A 17,960-nucleotide genomic window follows, 5' to 3' on the forward strand; every position below is an offset into this window, starting at 1 on the left:
CTGCTCTGAGCTTTATTATTTCTTTCCTTCTGCTAACTTTGGGTTTTGTTTGTTCTTCTTTCTCTCGTTCCTTTAGGTGTAAGGTTAGATTGTTTATTTGAGATTTTTCTTGTTTCTTGAGGTAGGCTTGTATAGCTATAAACTTCCCTCTTAGAACTGCTTTTACTGCATCCCATAGGTTTTGGATCATCGCGTTTTCATTGTCATTTGTCTCTTGGTATTTTTTGATTTCCTCTTTGATTTCTTCAGTGATCTCTTGGTTATTTAGTAATGTATTGTTTAGCCTCCATGTGTTTGTGTTTTTTACTTTTTTTTCCCTGTAATTCATTTCTAATCTCATAGCATTGTGGTCAGAAAAGATGCTTGATATGATTTCAATTTTCTTAAATTTACTGAGGCTGGATTTGTGACCCAAGATGTGATCTATCCTGGAGAATGTTCCATGCGCACTTGAGAAGAAAGTGTAATCTGCAGTTTTTGGATGGAATGTCCTATAAATATCAATTAAATCTATCTGGTCTATTGTATCATTTAAAGCTTCTGTTTCCTTATTTATTTTCATTTTGGATGATCTGTCCATTGGTGTAAGTGAGGTGTTAAAGTCCCCCACTATTATTGTGTTACTGTCGATTTCCTCTTTTATAGCTGTTAGCAGTTGCCTTATGTATTGAGGTGATCCTATGTTTGGTGCATATATATTTATAATTGTTATATCTTATTCTCGGTTTGATCCCTTGATCATTATGTAGTGTCCTTCCTTGTCTCTTGTAACATTCTTTATTTTAAAGTCCATTTTATCTGATATGAGTATAGCTACTCCAGCTTTCTTTTGATTTCCATTTGCATGGAATATCTTTTTCCATCGCCTCACTTTCAGTCTGTATGTGTCCCTAGGTCTGAAGTGGGTCTCTTGTAGACAGCATATATATGGGTCTTGTTTTTGTATCCATTCAGCAAGCTTGTGTCTTTTGGTTGGAGCATTTAGTCCATTCACGTTTAAGGTAATTATGGATATATATGTTCCTATGACCATTTTCTTAATTGTTTTGGGTTTTTTTTTGTAGGTCCTTTTCTTCCCTTGTGTTTCCCACTTAGAGAAGTTCCTTTAGCCTTTGTTGTAGAGCTGGTTTGGTGGTGCTGAATTGTCTTAGCTTTTGCTTGTCTGTAAAGCTTTTGATTTCTCCATCGAATCTGAATGAGATCCTTGCCGGATAGAGTAATCTTGGTTGTAGTTTCTTCCCCTTCATCACTCTAAGTGTATCACGCCACTCCCTTCTGGCTTGTAGAGTTTCTGCTGAGAAATCAGCTGTTAACCTGATGGGAGTTCCCTTGTATGTTATTTGTCATTTTTCCCTTTCAATAATTTTTCTTTGTCTTTAATTTTTGCCAATTTGATTACTATGTGTCTCGGCGTGTTTCTCCTTGGGTTTATCCTGTATGGGACTTGCTGTGCTTCCTGGACTTGGGTGGCTATTTCCTTTCCCATGTTAGGGAAGTTTTCGACTATAATCTCTTCAGATATTTTCTGGGGTCCTATTTCTTCACTCACTGAGCAAATATTTATTGCAGTTTATGTCAGGCACTATTCTGGGTTCTGAGCAGGTATTGAACTAGACAGTTATATTCTAGTACGAGAAGACAGAAAATAAGTAATTTTACAAAAATTAAACTGAGTAATTTAAACTTGTGAAGGGAATAAATAGGATAATATGGCATTAGACTGAGAGTAAGGGGATAATTTGCTGTCTTATGGATCTTCTTCAGTTTCTAACTCTGTTGAGGTTGGTTAGTTCTACTTCTGAAGTACTTCTGATTATTCTCATGTCTTCTCTCCAACCCTGTGTGGGACAGATTTAATGTGGTGGTGATGGGTGGCATCGCTATGATGCTTATTTCCCTGACAGAGAACAAGGCTTGACATATGTGAGAATTTTGTTATATTTTCTCCCAAAGTTTAGGGCTTTTAATAAGGTTTATATTCTATTATAGCTGTGCCTCCATAAAAGCATAACAATCAATTAAAAAATGAACAATTCACTTTTAAATATCCAGTCACTTCCCCAGTTTTGTCATTTGCTTTCCCAAGCTTCAAACCTTGAACATTTATGACCCTAAAACCTCTTGGATGTGGAAGATTTCCCAAAACCATAGCTGAGATTGAAGCTAGATGAATGCGAGTGGGGATTTCAGTGTGTGGACAAAGACGTTTGAAATAAATGACAAAGAGTTAGAATTAGGAGTCTAAACAGAAGCACAAAGATTAAAGTATTATGTATATTATTTTGTTATAGAAGCTTAGGCAAATTTGACCATTAATGGTGGTATTCAACTATATGAAATCCTAACGGAACACTGAAATTTAAAAGGTAAGAAATTTCATACACCTGTAAATGAAAGTAACAATTATTTGTGTTTTTCTTAAGATTGCTTACAAGCAGAAGCACGATGCTGCCAAAGGATTCTCAGATTATGCCCACATGAAGGAACCGCCTGAGATCAAACATGCCATGGAGGTGAATAAGCACCAGAGTCACGTAAGCAAGCCATTCCTCATGATTTGCTGGAAAATTGTAGTTAACTGACATCAGGGCTGATGGGTATGTTGTTGAAGTTTAAATGTTACAACATTCCTGTTCAAAAAGAACTTCAAAGTTTCTTTTACTTTTATGTCCCAGTGTTCAGTCAGAAGCACATCTGAATTATTCTGTCAATTGTTGTTAGAACCTTGTAGAGTGCCTTCAAAATGTCAGGCACTTGCAGACCTGGGAAATTGGGTTTTTAACAGCAATTCCTAGAACTTCTGTGACTTGATGGCATTACTCCCATGGTTTACAGTGCAGAATTGCAGAAGAACTGGGATGCTAGTGAGATTGTACCCCACTGGGGTTTCTTTTGGAATTCATGTGAGGGGCAGATTGTCACACTTAAGACCCAAGAGGAGTAGGAAAGCAATAGATGTGTAACGGCCGGCTTAGAAGCAGAAGTCGAGAGAGAGGAAACAAGCCCATAGAAAACACATTTATTCTTTGGCTACAAGGTAACAAGTACATCAAAACCTTCATGTGTTTGCTCAATTACCACTACTATCTTGGGGGCCTAGAAGAATATTTCTTCCTGAAATTTCAGTGGAAGCTTATTTGTCTCCTTATCATGAATTCTTTGCTTTCTAGAAGGAATGTAGGAACTGTTTGTCAGGTTCTTTTTGCGTTAGAATCAGTTAAGATAAAGTGTTTGCCTTCGTTGGGTTAAAAAGCTCCCTTTCTTTGAAAAGTACCTGAAACATCTCTGTCATCTCACACAGGCTCTGCCCCACCACTTAGTTCTCTTACTGAATGGTGCTTTGCTGCCTCAGGGCCTCCAGAGCCCCAGCTGTGCAGTGTCTCTTTGTAGGATGGCAACAGTTATCTGATATTAAATTGCAGTAGGTCAATGTTTGAGTAAAAGCTGAGTGAGCTTTTTACATTTTAATCCAAATGTATAAACACATGCCGATACCAAAAGTGCTTTTCTAAAATGGGTTAAGATTGATAAGAGATGAAGAAGCTACATGGCTGTAATTACCAGCAAGGCCATTTCACCAGGAGGCTTTATGAGAACTTGACTATCATAATAACTACCACTTAGCGAGCACTGCCGCGCACAAGAGACGGTGCCGAGACTTTGATCATTTCCAGTTCTTGCAAAATCCGTGTACTGATTCCCATTTTGCAGATGAAGAAAATGAGACTAAAGAATCAAACTCCCTAGTCCACTCTTTCCATTACACCCTGCTGCCTCCCTCTTGAAGGTCACTGGTTATTGGTCAAGATTTTAAATGAAAATTTTAAAATGTAGGGCAAAATAGGTTATCATTAGAATTCAGATCAGTGGATCCAGTGCATCTGCAAGAAAGAAAAACTGGACCCTGAGCTTCCACTGTTTGGAGCGGAAGAAACTTTGAACTCCCACAGATGGCGTGGCTTCGAAGGTGGTCTGGTGGTCTGGGGAGATGGCTGGCATTACACAGCTCCTGGGGAGACCCTTTCTAACTCTAAAATTCAATGGAATTCAAATACGGAAGTTCCTTATCATAGACCTGAGGTTATTATTTTAACTCTGCCTTTTCTTTTAAAAAGTCTTTGATTGAGGGATTGAGGGAATAGAGTATAAAGCCCTTTTCTCCTCCATTCAATACTGTGTACTTATGGGAGGAGGATGTATTTACTTACAGTCCTGTGTCTGCTTGGCTCAACCTTTACATGCAAAGTTTGCACATATAATAGGATTTAGAAAGTGTTTAAGACTATTTACTCAGATTTAAGGGGAGAATGATATTTGTATTCTACCTGTGAAGTAGTTGATATTCCCCTAGAGTCAAGTCACTTAGAATAATACATCTGTTGTCCCAAAGATATGAAATTTAAACGTGGGTCTGGAAGACCACAGGAAAGCAAGTACGTCTCTTGGTTCAGTAGGTGAGGCTGCAGCATCTCTGTGAAAGACAAAACCGTGTCTCCCAGAAGACTTCAGTCAAATGAAATTCATTTGCAGAGAATTTAACTAATAGGGTTACCTTTTCATGACGCGGAATGTCACTTTGCACTGTGCCTATTAATGACTTAATTTAATTTAAAATAAAATACGTTGTCACATGTGCATCTGATTTACCTAGAAACAGTGCATGTCAGCATCTTTGCTTATCTTTTTATGTTTCCACCAAAATCGAGTCAGCTTTCTGATATCTGTTACAGGACCAAGAAACTGGGATGATTACAGTTAATAGCTTTTAATTTCTACCTCCTTTTTGGTCAAACTTTTCAATGGGCCAAATGGAGTCAATCATCAATGGGCCAAATGGAATCATTTTTCTTTCAGAACCTTACTGTCCCTTATGCCTTTGGAGATGTGAATAAGCAGGGTGGGGGAGAGGATTCTTTGACTGACCAACTGAATTTCCACCTCTGAATAACTGAGAGTTCCAAGGGGAAGAGTATTCTGGGGGCAGTAGTCTCTTCTTTCACCCCAAATTCAATGATCATGGAACAGGAAAAAATTATTTCTCATAATATCCTCCACTGTCACATATGATAGAAAAGGAGTTGGGAGTCGGGCCAGGGTTAAAATGCTTCCTTTGCCACATGTTGCCTGGATGACCTTGGACACGTTACAAATGTCTCCAAATCTGTTTTTGTTTTTTTTTTTCATCTGTAAAGTTGGGGCAATGATACCCATCTCAGAGGGCTCTTGCAAGTGATAAATGAGATATGATATGGAAAGGGCTCTGTAGAAGAGCCAGTCCATAAAATATTAGTTCTGTTTGGTCCTCCTTCAGTTTTAAAGGGTGATTTAAGAGTTTAGGGTGATACATATAGATGATTCACTTTGTTGTACAGCAGAAACTAACACAACATTGTAAAGCAATTATACTCCAATAAAGATACTAAAAAAAAAAGTTTAGGGTGATATCATAGTTAATGCAAAACAATGAAACTAGATGAGATTTCTAAAAAGGCCAAATCAATATGAAATTTATATTAAGAAGCATTTAGGTTAGAAGGGCATATTCAGAAGGTTCCTGAACCCAGTTAACTACCTATCTTGTTGATACTGCAGTCAAAAAATGATTTAAAAGAGCCAATCTAAATTTTTTTTGTATCTTCAGGGATGTACCCCTGCCAAATTTCTTCTAATGTAATTAGAGGAACTGGAGATATTCTATCCTGTTACTTTCCCCTAAAGATGGGCTTGAAATGAAAACCCCAGTAACATTAATAGTTTTCATGAATCTTATCAGAGACATGAAGTCCAGTACTCCTAAAGTAAGTCAAACAAATTTTAAACTGCCATTTTAAGTTTTATAAATAATGTGGTCTGTATAGACTTGTGATGAAATTAGAGTGGTAAACTTTCCCAAAATGCCGTATTGGTAATCAGTTCAATGTGTATTAGAAAGAAGTATCCAGCAGGGGAAACCAGAGACATAATGTTCTTTTCAAGAATGGTATATGTACTTTCTTAACATTAATAAAAAGTTTTCTCTTAGAGGAAAACAAAGGCAGAACACTCTTTGACATAAATCACAGCAAGATCTTTTTTGACCCACCTCCTAGAGTAATGGAAATAAAATAAAAAATAAACAAATGGGACCTAATGAAACTTAAAAGCTTTTGCATAGCAAAGGAAACCATAAACGACGAAAAGACAACCTTCAAATGGGAGAAAATATTTGCAAACGAAGCAGCTGACGAAGGATTAATCTCCAAAATATACAAGCAGCTCATGCAGCTCAATATCAGAAAAAACAAACAGCCCAATCCAGAAATGGGCAGAAGACCTAAATAGACATTTCTCCAAAGAAGACATGCAGATTGCCAACAAACACATGAAAGAATGCTCAACATCACTAATCATTAGAGAAATGCAAATCAAAACCACAAAGAGGTATCACCTCACCTCGGTCAGAATGGCCATCATCAAAAAATCTACAAACAATAAATGCTGGAGAGGGTGTGGAGAAAAGGGAACCCTCTTGCACTGTTGGTGGGAATGTAAATTGATACAGCCACTATGGAGAACAGTATGGAGGTTCCTTAAAAAACTACAAATAGAACTACCATATGACCCAGCAATCCCACTCCTGGGCATATACCCTGAGAAAACCATAATTCAAAAAGATACATGTACCACAAAGTTCACTGCAGCACTATTTACAATAGCCAGGACATGAAAGCAACCTAAATGTCCATCGACGGACAAGTGGGTAAAGAAGATTTGGCATATATATGCAATGGAATATTACTCAGCCATAAAAAGGAACGAAACTGAGTTATTTGTAATGAGGTGGATGGACCTAGAGTCTGTTATACAGAGTGAAGTAACTCAGAAAGAGAAGAACAAATACTGTATGCTAACACACATATATGGAATCTAGAAAAATGGTACTGATGAGCCTAGTGGCAGGGCAGGAATAAAGATGCAGATGTAGGGAATGGCCTTGAGAACACGGGGTGAAGGGTAAGCTGGGACGAAGTGAGAGAGTAGCATTGACATATATACACTACCAAACGTAAAATAGATAGCTAGTGGGAAGCAGCCGCATAGCACAGGGAGATCAGCTCGGTGCTTTGTGACCACCTAGAGGGGTGGGTTAGGGAGGGTGGGAGGGAGGCTCAAGAGGGAGGAGATATGGGGATATATATATACTTATAGCTGATTCACTTTGTTGTGCAACAGAAACTAACACAACATTGTAAAGCAATTATACTCCAGTAAATATAAAAAAAAAACCTAATAAGCAGACAATATCTATTCCATCAGACAGAAATCTTAAGGATAAATCAGTTAAATGATACTGGAAAAACATTTGTGACTCTGTGATTCCGTGATGTGACTTAAAATAACAGCGCTTTTAGAATTTAGTATTAAAATAGGTATATTAGTATTTTGTTCATCTCTAAGGCAGAATAGTTAGTAATACCTATCCTGCTTTCTTCACAAGATTGTGGTGGTGATAAAATTAAATCATGTATAAGAAAACTTTTGTCAACTCTAAAATGCTTTTACAAACAATGATAATACTGCTAATAATGATAAACAGCTCTATATTTTACTCCACTGTTCAGAAAATTGAAAAACAGTTTTGTTTTCTGATGAATATCAGATCCTGCATTTACTTGTATTTCAAAGGTTTATATTTTCCTTTAAAAATAATATTTATGATTTAATGATTTAGATGTTTTTTACATGCAGCAAACCCAAACAGAAATAAGTCTTATTAAGATAGAATTTCCAGTCCATGTGACTACCTGATGACACTTGGAGGGCTTCTCTAATGTAAGAGTTTATGACAAAAGAATTTCTTGAGGCTGACTGAACTGATGTTTTGAGATTATGACTGAATACAGTTTACACTACTTACTTATGTCCTACATACCTATCCTGTCTAGTTTCTTCTCACCAAGAATCATTTTAACCTTCACCAGAGTAGCAAAGGGAATGAATGAGTTCGGGGCCAGTTGGATTTGATTTCTTTTAGTCTGTCTGCTCACGTTGCCCTTAGCCTCACAGGTGTGTCTGTCTGTGGCTTCCATCCTGCCTGCCGTCCCTCAGCTCTCAATCTTTGCATCTCCAAGTGCTTGAATTTCACTGTATGGACCATCATGGTGGAGGTTTTGCTTTTCTCTAGTTTATTAACTCACCTATTGAAGAATCTCAAATCACTGTTGTCTAAACATGAAGAGCTTTGCTGCAGAGTCAATGGGAATCCTTTGCTCAATGTGTCTGGCTGTACGTGAAGAATAAACGCAGCCATTTCACTTCCATTTTCAATATCTAATTGAAAGTTCCTCTTATTGGCCAAGTCCAACCGAGAACGATACAAGGAAGGGGATTCTGGATAACTAGTTCTAGCCTTGGGAGGGAGTGTTGATGGAGCCCAGTTGAGTACAGACAATCGAGCACAGCAAGGGAGGGGTAAGGATTTAAGAAATTAATGTGTTTAAAGTGTTTAGAACAGTGCCTGGTACGTGGGACACTCGGCGTGACTGTAGGATACATGCAAAAGATGTGGCCTTATGAAACAGGAGTAGAAAGATTATAAGGGGAGAATAAGCTGAGATTAAAAGACAATGAAATGAGGTGAAAATACAACCTGAGGGAGAAAGTGACCATGGTGAGATAAAGAAGAAATTCAATGACAGATTTTGATAGAATTAAAATCTTTTTTTTTTACATCTTTACTGGAGTATAATTGCTTTACAATGGTGTGTTAGTTTCTGCTTAATAACAAAGTGAATCAGTTATACATATACATATGTTCCCATATCTCTTCCCTCTTGCGTGTCCCTCCCTCCCACGATAGAATTAAAATCTTTAAAAAAAAGTTTAACTATAGTTGATTTGCAATATTGTGTTAGTTTCAGGTGATAAAATCAAAATCTTTATTGGAGGCAAAAAAGAACAGATTTGACACTGCAGAAAAACATATGAAATGGAGGCTGCATTTGGAGTCTCTAGGTTCAGTAACAGGAATCCATCTCATGTTAGCTCAAGTGAAGGATGAGAATTTATTGGTTTGGGTAACTGGGAAATTCAAGCTACCTTCAGGCATAACTGGCTCCAAAGTCCCCACAGTGTCACGAGGACCCTCCTTCTCTTCCCATCTATTGGCTCCGCTTGCTTCTGTATGACTTCACTTGCAGACAGACTCTGTCTAGGTGGTCTCAAGGCTGGTGTTTCCAAAATTAAATCATCCTCACAGCAACTGATCCCAGAGGAAAGGACAGCAGTTCTTTTTTCCCCCAGCCTCAGATCCATCAGTGACCCTGGCCTTGCTTGGTTATGTGTCTGCCCTCGATTTAATCATGGTTTCCCAAGGGTTGGGGTACCTGATTGGACAACCTGTCACATGGCCACTCCTGTCACTAGGCAGGAAGGCTGCTTTTGATGGCCCCGCTAGATCCCGTGGAGTGAGGGAGAGGCAGTTTCCAAATAAATAATGCTGCTAGGCAGATTTTTAAAAAATTAACACATGTCCACTACAAAGGAATAATTTAGGAAAATGATCCAGATATGTGGAAAAGGGCAAGGAAGTAAATTCAGTGGGGAAAAAAAAGGCGGAAGGAAGAGATCAAGCATGTACAGTAATAATTCTAGGTGCTCCTGAGGAAGAAACCATAACTAGTCTTTGTGAAAATATTATATACTACTAAAAAGATAAAGCAGTTTATCTTGAGTGCAAAATAAATGTATAAAAATGATAATGATTGTATTTTCCTGTATAGGACCTATAGTAGATAAGGATGAAACTTCACTGAAAGCTAAAATAAAAGATTTAAAGAAATGTAGAAATATACCTTCTCCTGTGAACAGACTGAAATCTTATTGAGATATCATTTTTCCCTACGTTGTTTGGTAGGTTTAGTGCAATGCCCATTAAAATTCCATTTATTTCCTATGTGGAACTTACTAGGATTATTCTGATGTTCATTAGTGAGAATAACTAGTTTAAAATTAAGAAAAAGTTTGAAATAGAAGAGTCATAAAGGGAACTTGGTTTAATGGATATAAATCGTTATAGTCATACATTTAAGAAATGTGTGAGTGAGACAGTGAATGTTAAGTCCTTAATATGGTAGCTGGTACATAATAAATGGCCTAAAATGACAATTATTATTACTATTATTTCTCCTCTTTCTTCCCTCCCCCTTTCACTTCTCCTCCCTCCGCCTTCTTTTTCATTCTCTTACTCTGAGGACATGATAGGGAAGAGAAGATTAAATAAAACGAGGCAAAATCAGTCATTGACCCTCAGGCCTGCACCTTTCCTGGGTTGATTTTCAGGAATTTTCAGAGATTTTCAGGAATCTCTGTCTTTCTTCTTATTCAAAACAGTTTTTTATAGAACACCATCTCGTCTTGAGAAGACTGCCTGGAGAATGGGGTCCCATCTGTCGTCGTTGTCTCAACACAGCGAGCATTTAGGGTTTGGATTATTCAGAAAAAAAAGAGTGTATGTGTGTTTGCCCTTCCTCTGACAAACCTCTCTTCCACTGTAACATTTTTATTCTTCCTCAGTTGTGACGGCCTGAGGAAGGGAGCAAACACATGTTGCAGACATTTGAGAAATGTCAGATGAGCTTCCCTTGGCCCTAAGTAACAGGTTAGGTGGAGGTAGATGCCTAATCTGCTCGGGTAACCTTGTTTCCGATGTTCAGACATCCTTGCAGCTAGCGAAAATCAGGAGCTTGCCGCTCTCCATGTCCCTCAGTGTAAGCCCCCGTTCCTGTGGGATGACCTCAAGCCTTGATATTCTGGGAGATCGGTAGAGACAGGCTCCTGGGCTTTTCTCCTGTGTGGCTCTGTGGTGTCCGCTTGTTTGAATGTGCAGCTCATGTCAATCTTAATATTTGTTTTGAGTCACATATGCTGGCCTCTAATTTGCAATTTACATGGATGATGGGGCCCTATTCATTGTCCCGCTCCCGCCGCCTTTGTGCTGTTCACCTCTCTTCACGCAGCCATTAGGCTGAACAGCATATAATTAGGTAACCCATGTAAAGCATAGATTTCTGAAAGGTTGCAGCTCTTTTCAAAAAGTAAGGGTTTACATTTTTACCCTCATTCTTTTCTAAACAAAAAGACATCCCCCCCTACGGCTTTCATCTGAATGTAGTAACTTAGAAACAGTTAGTCTTGTAGGAGGGTAATAATTTTGGTTTGTTTTCACCTGAGAGTCCGTTTTTGTTGACACAGTTTGTGTTTAACTTGGTGCAGGCTGAGGTTGATTGGCCATCATTGGTAGATGAGTGTGTTGCTTTTTGAAACCAGCCAAAAGTGGCTTATTTTAAATCCCTGAAGATTTTAAACTCACCCAACAAAATAACTCAGTTTTCAGATTATTTTTGTTTCTTTTGCTACTGGTGTGCACAAAACCTACTTAAAATTGCTTAACGTAAAGCCTGTGAAAATGCAAGTAGTGAAGGAAACAGATGTTCTTGCCAAAATTACGCTAATTATATTTAAGCTGTGTTCACTTGTCAGACAGGTTCATGATTATAAACATAGTTTAAAAAGTAGTGGGTGGTGAGGCCAATGCAAGCTCTTTTTTTAAAAAAAAATTAATTTATTTATTTGGCTGCGTCAGGTCTTAGTTGTGGCACGCGGGATCTAGGTTCCCTAACCAGGGATTGAACCCGGGCCCTCTGCATTGGGAGCGCGGCGCCTTAGCCACTGGACCACCAGGGAAGTCCCAGTGCAAGCTCTTAAATAGAAGTATATATACATATACTTCATTGAAATAAAATCATACAATGCATTAGGGATCCTATGAAAGTTTTAATGCATTATCGTTTCTTACACCTGATATTATTTTTGAAAGAAATAAAAATGTACCAATTTTTTTTAACGCTGCAAGGTTGAAAGGAAAATACCAAGATACATTGATAGTATCCAGAGCACTGATTCATAGTGGTCAACTGGGGAATTCATTAAAATGCAGATTCTTGGGCCCCATTTACCAAAATTCTGTTACAGAGGTTTGAGGATGGATCTCAGGAATCTAAAAATTTTAACAAGTACCCCAGATGATGCTATTGCAGAAAGCTTGCAGGCAACGTTAGAAATACTTGTTTTGTACAAATGCAATTAATTGTGCATTTTGTATAGATGTTCAGCTGTACATTTCTGTGTTCTACCTTTTACATCTTGAAAAAGTGAAGATGGGTTTTAAAAGTGACTGTTACTACACGCTTTGCATTATACATTTAATAGAATCTAATGTAATGGACAAGTTGACTAGCCATCCACTGGTGAATTTGCCACATAGAACTCCATCTGGCAAATAGATAAATATTTCTTCAGCTCATGACCGATCTCAGGAAATAGAGAAGCAGATAGACAGTGAGATGTTTGCCCATCAGGGATTATATGAGTTGGCTTCTGGTCTCTCCTCTCATTTGTCAGTCAAGTTAATGTAAATGACCACTGTCATCTAAAGTATGTTTGGCAAAACTTATATATATTTTTCTCTTTAAATTTCTATTTTCCACACTTTGGTTTGATTGTATCTAATGTGTATTCAGAGGATGAATATTCCTTAATGTGGATCCTTTTATTGTTGGAGGATCAAGTCATTGCAGTGATATTTACTAGAATAAAACTATCAGTACCCATCACTAGGCCTCCCAGATAAGGGGCATTTGAAGAGTCCAATCAGAAAAGGAAGATAAAGGTGTGGTTGGGAGGGTGAAAAAGCTGGAGAGTTGCAGAGTTTCACATACCCTCACCCCAGGAAATGATTTTCCATATTCGTGTGCTGGAGCTTATCCTGTATCCCCTAGGGGTCAAGACTGTGTGGTAGACAAGTTAACGCCCTTGGTGAGGATATTCTGTATGTGAATATGCACACATATACTTACACAGAATGACATGCTTATAAGGATGGTATATGTAAAATCTTATAAGATTGATTCTGTGCCAAGGTCTTGGGATTATATTTCTTATGTTGTATAAATTCAGTTCATATGCAATAATGTTAGTGAGGCATTGGCATAGTAAAAAGAGAATATAGTTATCCAAATAAATGTTGCATATAAAAATTTAAAAAAAAAACAACTTAGGGTCAGTGGCTTTCTTAGAAGATTATGGCAAGGATAAATTGTGTTATGGACATTAAGGCTAGCAGCTATATGAAACTATTCATTTCTGTTTTCTCTTTTTCAATCAAAACTGTCTCTTTGATCAGATTTTTTATAGAAAAGATGTGCAGGACACCCACGTGTATAGTGCGGAGCTTGACAGACCAGACATCAAGATGGCGACACAGATCTCCAAGATCATAAGCAATGTAATCTCTCTTTCTTCTCTTGAGCAGAATTGATTTCTCATTTTTGCAGGAGACAAAGTGGCTTTGGTTGTTGGATGGTTAATTTAGTTAGTGAAATTAATCCATCTGAATTAATGACATCTCAATTTTTTCATCTGAATTATCCATTTCACTATGTAAATTATTTGGATATGTGCAGAAACTGATCAGACTTGACTTGACCATGACACTGTCGTCATGCTTTAAAAAAAATAAGTACTATTCAGACATAAGATAACATTCAAATGTCTGAGCCTGAGAATCAAGTTTGTCATTCGTCTGGTCCCATAGTATCTCTCACCTTGTCCCAAAGAACTTCACTTGGCCTTGTTTCCATCTTGTTGCTGTTAATTGTGCAGGTTCTCTTTGGTCAGCATTTACCAATGCACATTTCCTATACATGATGGCTGTTTTTTTCTTTTTTTTTTGCTGTACGCGAGCCTCTCGCTGCTGTGGCCTCTCCCATTGCGGAGCACAGGCTCCGGACGCACAGGCTCAGCGGCCATGGCTCATGGGCCCAGCCGCTCCGCGGCATGTGGGATCTTGCCGGACCGGGGCACGAACCCGTGTCCCCTGCATCGGCAGGCGGACTCTCAACCACTGCGCCACCAGGGAAGCCCATCATGCTTGTTTTTATCTTCCCTAAGACATCCTTCTTGGTTAATACCATTTTACTTAAACACACCTTACATACTGATTAAAAATGATTACTTAACTTGAACCAAATATTTGAGTAACATGGGCTATACTCACCTTAAAAAATCAATAATTATTTACTAAATTCAACTGCATGTTAACCAAACAGTGTTAGATCAGTTCCTAAGACTAAACAAAGCCGGAAGACATCTGTATGCAGAAGGCAGGGTCTCAATTATCTAGAAATTTCTTCTGGATAAAATAAACACAATGATGGTGATGACTGGATTCATGGACTCAAACTTAGTAATTATTTTACTACAAAAAAGTTGTTCTTATAAAATCAGTTCCTTCTTAGCAGTCAGCATTTTAGTATTTGGTGAGTTGTAAGGATCATTTTTTATGGACTGAGGGTCAATTTTATTTTGGCTATTATCAATGTAATTTTTCATTGGAAAGTAGAAATATTCAACATTCTCTTATCTATTCATTTTAGGCTGAATACAAGAAAGGGCAAGGAGTAATGAATAAAGAGCCCGCTGTAATTGGAAGACCAGATTTTGAACATGCTGTGGAAGCTTCTAAACTTTCTAGTCAAGTAAGAGTCTAGTGATGATTCCACAATGATTTTATTCAGAGATTTTGTTTCTAGCAGCACTGGAAGGTATTTTACTCTAGGTAATGTCTTTAATTGCAAGAATACGTAAAGATAATGTTTCTGTAACCATGTCAGATAGGATTACAATAATTGTAAATTTCAGTAAGGGATAAAATAAGTCCAATTTTAAGCATAAAACTAAGTTTTCTTTTCTCCTGGCTCAAATTCTAACCTTTTTGTATGAGTTCAGCCATGTTGTCACATTTCCTAGGATTTCTAGAATTTAGCAAGAGTCATATCAATTAGATTAGAAGAAGAATTAAATTTCTATCTCTACACGCATACACAGAACTTTTAACTTAGTAAGAAAAATAGCAATTTTCTCAATTTTTAAATGTTTTAATCACAAAGTAAAAAAGAGGTAATGTAAATGAAGAGAACATTGAAATCATAAAAAGGATCTGGAGAAGTGTAAAGACATGCCATATCTTTGGCAGAACGTCTCAATAGATAAAAATTTCAGTTTTCCCAAAATTAATATATAAATGTCATGCAATTTCAATTAGAATCCAACAGTTTTTTTGAAGTATGGGTAAATGATCTTAGAGTTTGAATGGAAAGGAAATGCCTGAGAATAGCCTTTAAAAGTATGAAAGTGAAGACCAGTGAAGGAGAACTTAAGTTGTGAGTTACCATAACATAGTATAAAACCACTGAAATTAAATCAATATGGGATTGATATAGTAAGAGATAAAATAATCAGTAGGATAGACTAGGGAATCCTGAAATAGGTTCCAATGTGTATAAGAATTTAATATATGATAAAAGTGTTGGTTCAAGTCAGTGGGAAAAAGTTGTATTAGTTAATAAACGGTGCTGACATAACTGGCCATCCATCTGGGTAAAAGTAAAATTGGACCTGAATCTTAAACCATCTACAAAATGAATTCCAGATGGATTAAAGATGTGAATGTAAACCTAAAAAATATTTTAAACCTTAAAAGAAAATCCAAGAGACTATATATACCACATAGGGATAACAGAGTTCTTAAAACTGGAGAACCAGAAGCTATAAAATAATAGTTAGACATGCTTGACTATATAAAAATTAACAACTCTTGTAATGGAAAAAGGTAACATTTGCAAAGTCAATGATAACAAGCAGTAATTTTTATGCATGTGTAGTGTTTTCAACTTTGAAAATGTCCATTGCTCAACTTGCAAAAGTCTTAATTCGATTATACTTCAAAATGGAGAGATGTAAAAGAGGAAAGCTGTAAAATCTAACTGAAGATCATAAAATACTATCTGAAAAAATGAGAAGACCTACTATGTTCTTAGCTTTGGAGGGCCTGAGAAGGGCCGTGACTCCAAGCTCTTCTCAGCCCAAATAACACTCAATTGAAGAGCAGGGAATATTGGCACAGACCTGGCAACTCTTGCGGTATCGCTTTAGATTTTCTGACTTCTTACAATTTCAGCCTTTTCTGGGGGCAAAGAGTTCCTATCGGTTGTGTAGGAGAAGCGGCAGGTTCTATAAAAGCAGTACAATTTGGCTGAGTAATTAAGAAAATGGGCTGTGGACCTGGACCCTGAGTTCCTGGTCCTGCCGCCGGCTCACTGAGTGACTTTGGACAGATGGCTTAATTTCTCCATCTGCAGTTTCCTGGCCCGTAAAATGGCATGGCAGCAATACTGCTTCTTAGGGTTGTTGTGAGGATTAAATGAATTACTGGGAGCAGCTTAAAACACTGCCTGGCCCATAGAAACACTGCATCGTTTCCCAGGAATAATTTTACTGTAGCTATTCAGAATAGTTTTCTACTCTGCATTTTTTACATGAATTCATGCACAAAATGAAGCAGAAATAGTTGACTGGCCCTTAGATTCTGGTCTTAAATTCATTCCTTTACAATCTTATTTGAGAGTCCTTAGAAGAAAATTTTAGTATTTGAGTTTTTATTTTCACATTTCAAATGCAGTCACCAAAAATCCTACCATTTGATCCTACCTGGGTTCTTAGGCAGACTTAAAAAAAAAAAAATCTCAAATCATTTAATAACTGAATTATCAGATGCCTAAGCAGATTGTAATTTGCAAGTTACATTATATCTGTCATCTTTGTTTTTTTATGACATTTTTGCTGATCTCACAGCGTACAAACCCATTAGAAAAGGGAAAAACTGGGCAGATGAATATATAGGACTTCTGGAATGAACTTGGTATGTTCATTTGTATTTTCAGGTGCATTGACTAGAAATAAAGGCAGAAAGTGTAATTTCTTATTTTTATTGACAACTTCGGAGATCATGTATTCTCTTGCTCCTAAGCTAATGAGATTGTGAATATAGGAGCCCACGAAGGCAAGTAGATACGTAGAAGGGAAATAATTTAGGAATGCAGTAAGCTGGGAAGCTAGGGGCAGGATGCAAGATGCAGAACAGAAAGAGTAAGAGAGCACCCGGATTGTGAGAGGGAAGGCGATGACGGGGCAGTGCCCATGGTGTGGAGAGATAAGACACCCCTGATGAATAGACAGAAAGAGAAAGCGAGAGGGCACAATTCTCCCATTTTACCTGGAAATTGAGCTCTGTGGGATTGAACCCGGAAAAAGTAATGGAAACAAAACTCTTCCTATGTTAACTTGTACAATAGCTTTGCTCCCATAGTTGTAAAGTCTAGGAGGCACATAAAATTATGGTCAAGTAATTAAAAGAAAATCAGTGAAAAGTGAAAGTGAAATCTCATGTGCTAAGATAAAGAGATGGGTGTATTTATAAGTATCTCAGATATCAGGGCAGTAATTATTGAAGTCATCATCTTAAAAAAGTTCTTCTAAGAGTTGGTTATTTTGTTTTCATATTCACAGATCATCTTAACTTATGAATTGGAATTTGTCTATGTGATGAATGGAATTCCTTTAGTTTTATAATATCAAAGAAAATTTTGTATTTATAGTAATTAGTGTTTCTTCTAAAATTGCATTTGATGTATTGGTAAGAGAGGGTTTTAAACCTAAAATTACTAATCAGATTGATGTTAAAATTTAATAGTAAGTATTGTCCTTAACTTGTAAAGGGGTATTAACTGGTTTGGAGAATCTCCCATTCTCCCTTCTGGGCAAGCACTCTCCCTTCCAACCTCCTTCCACCCAACTTTTGGCTTAAATGTCACGTCTTTGACTTGCTGATTTAAATTATATTGCTCTGTTCCCCTTTATTCTGTTTTTCTTTATAGTTCTTAACACAATGTATATTAGTCATATAAATGTGTATGTGTGTGTTTTAAACATCTATTCACTACCACTCAGCAGGCTCTGTGGGGACAGGGTTTAATGGCGTTCATGGCACAGATTAGGCTTTCAAGAATTACATAGAGACTGAT

General features: G+C 37.3%; 2 protein-coding genes across 3 annotated transcripts in view; both read left to right on the top strand.

Moving 5' to 3' along the window:
* LOC117197037 (LIM zinc-binding domain-containing Nebulette) overlaps nucleotides 1-2,518 on the top strand; it is a 250,838-nt gene extending 248,320 nt beyond the window's left edge. The window contains exon 7 of the mRNA XM_049705571.1: nucleotides 2,424-2,518. The gene's annotated coding sequence lies outside the window, so the exon portion shown is untranslated. The remainder of the gene's footprint in view (nucleotides 1-2,423) is intronic.
* Nucleotides 1-17,960, top strand: part of NEBL (nebulette) — a 111,810-nt gene that overhangs the window by 20,510 nt on the left and 73,340 nt on the right. For both annotated transcript variants that reach the window (XM_049705559.1, XM_049705560.1), the window contains exons 5-7: nucleotides 2,424-2,534; nucleotides 13,223-13,324; nucleotides 14,475-14,576. In XM_049705559.1, coding sequence (XP_049561516.1) covers nucleotides 2,424-2,534; nucleotides 13,223-13,324; nucleotides 14,475-14,576 — 315 coding nt within the window. The remainder of the gene's footprint in view (nucleotides 1-2,423; nucleotides 2,535-13,222; nucleotides 13,325-14,474; nucleotides 14,577-17,960) is intronic.

Source organism: Orcinus orca, chromosome 2, assembly GCF_937001465.1.
Source record: "Orcinus orca chromosome 2, mOrcOrc1.1, whole genome shotgun sequence".
In the NCBI taxonomy this organism is placed as follows: domain Eukaryota; kingdom Metazoa; phylum Chordata; class Mammalia; order Artiodactyla; family Delphinidae; genus Orcinus; species Orcinus orca.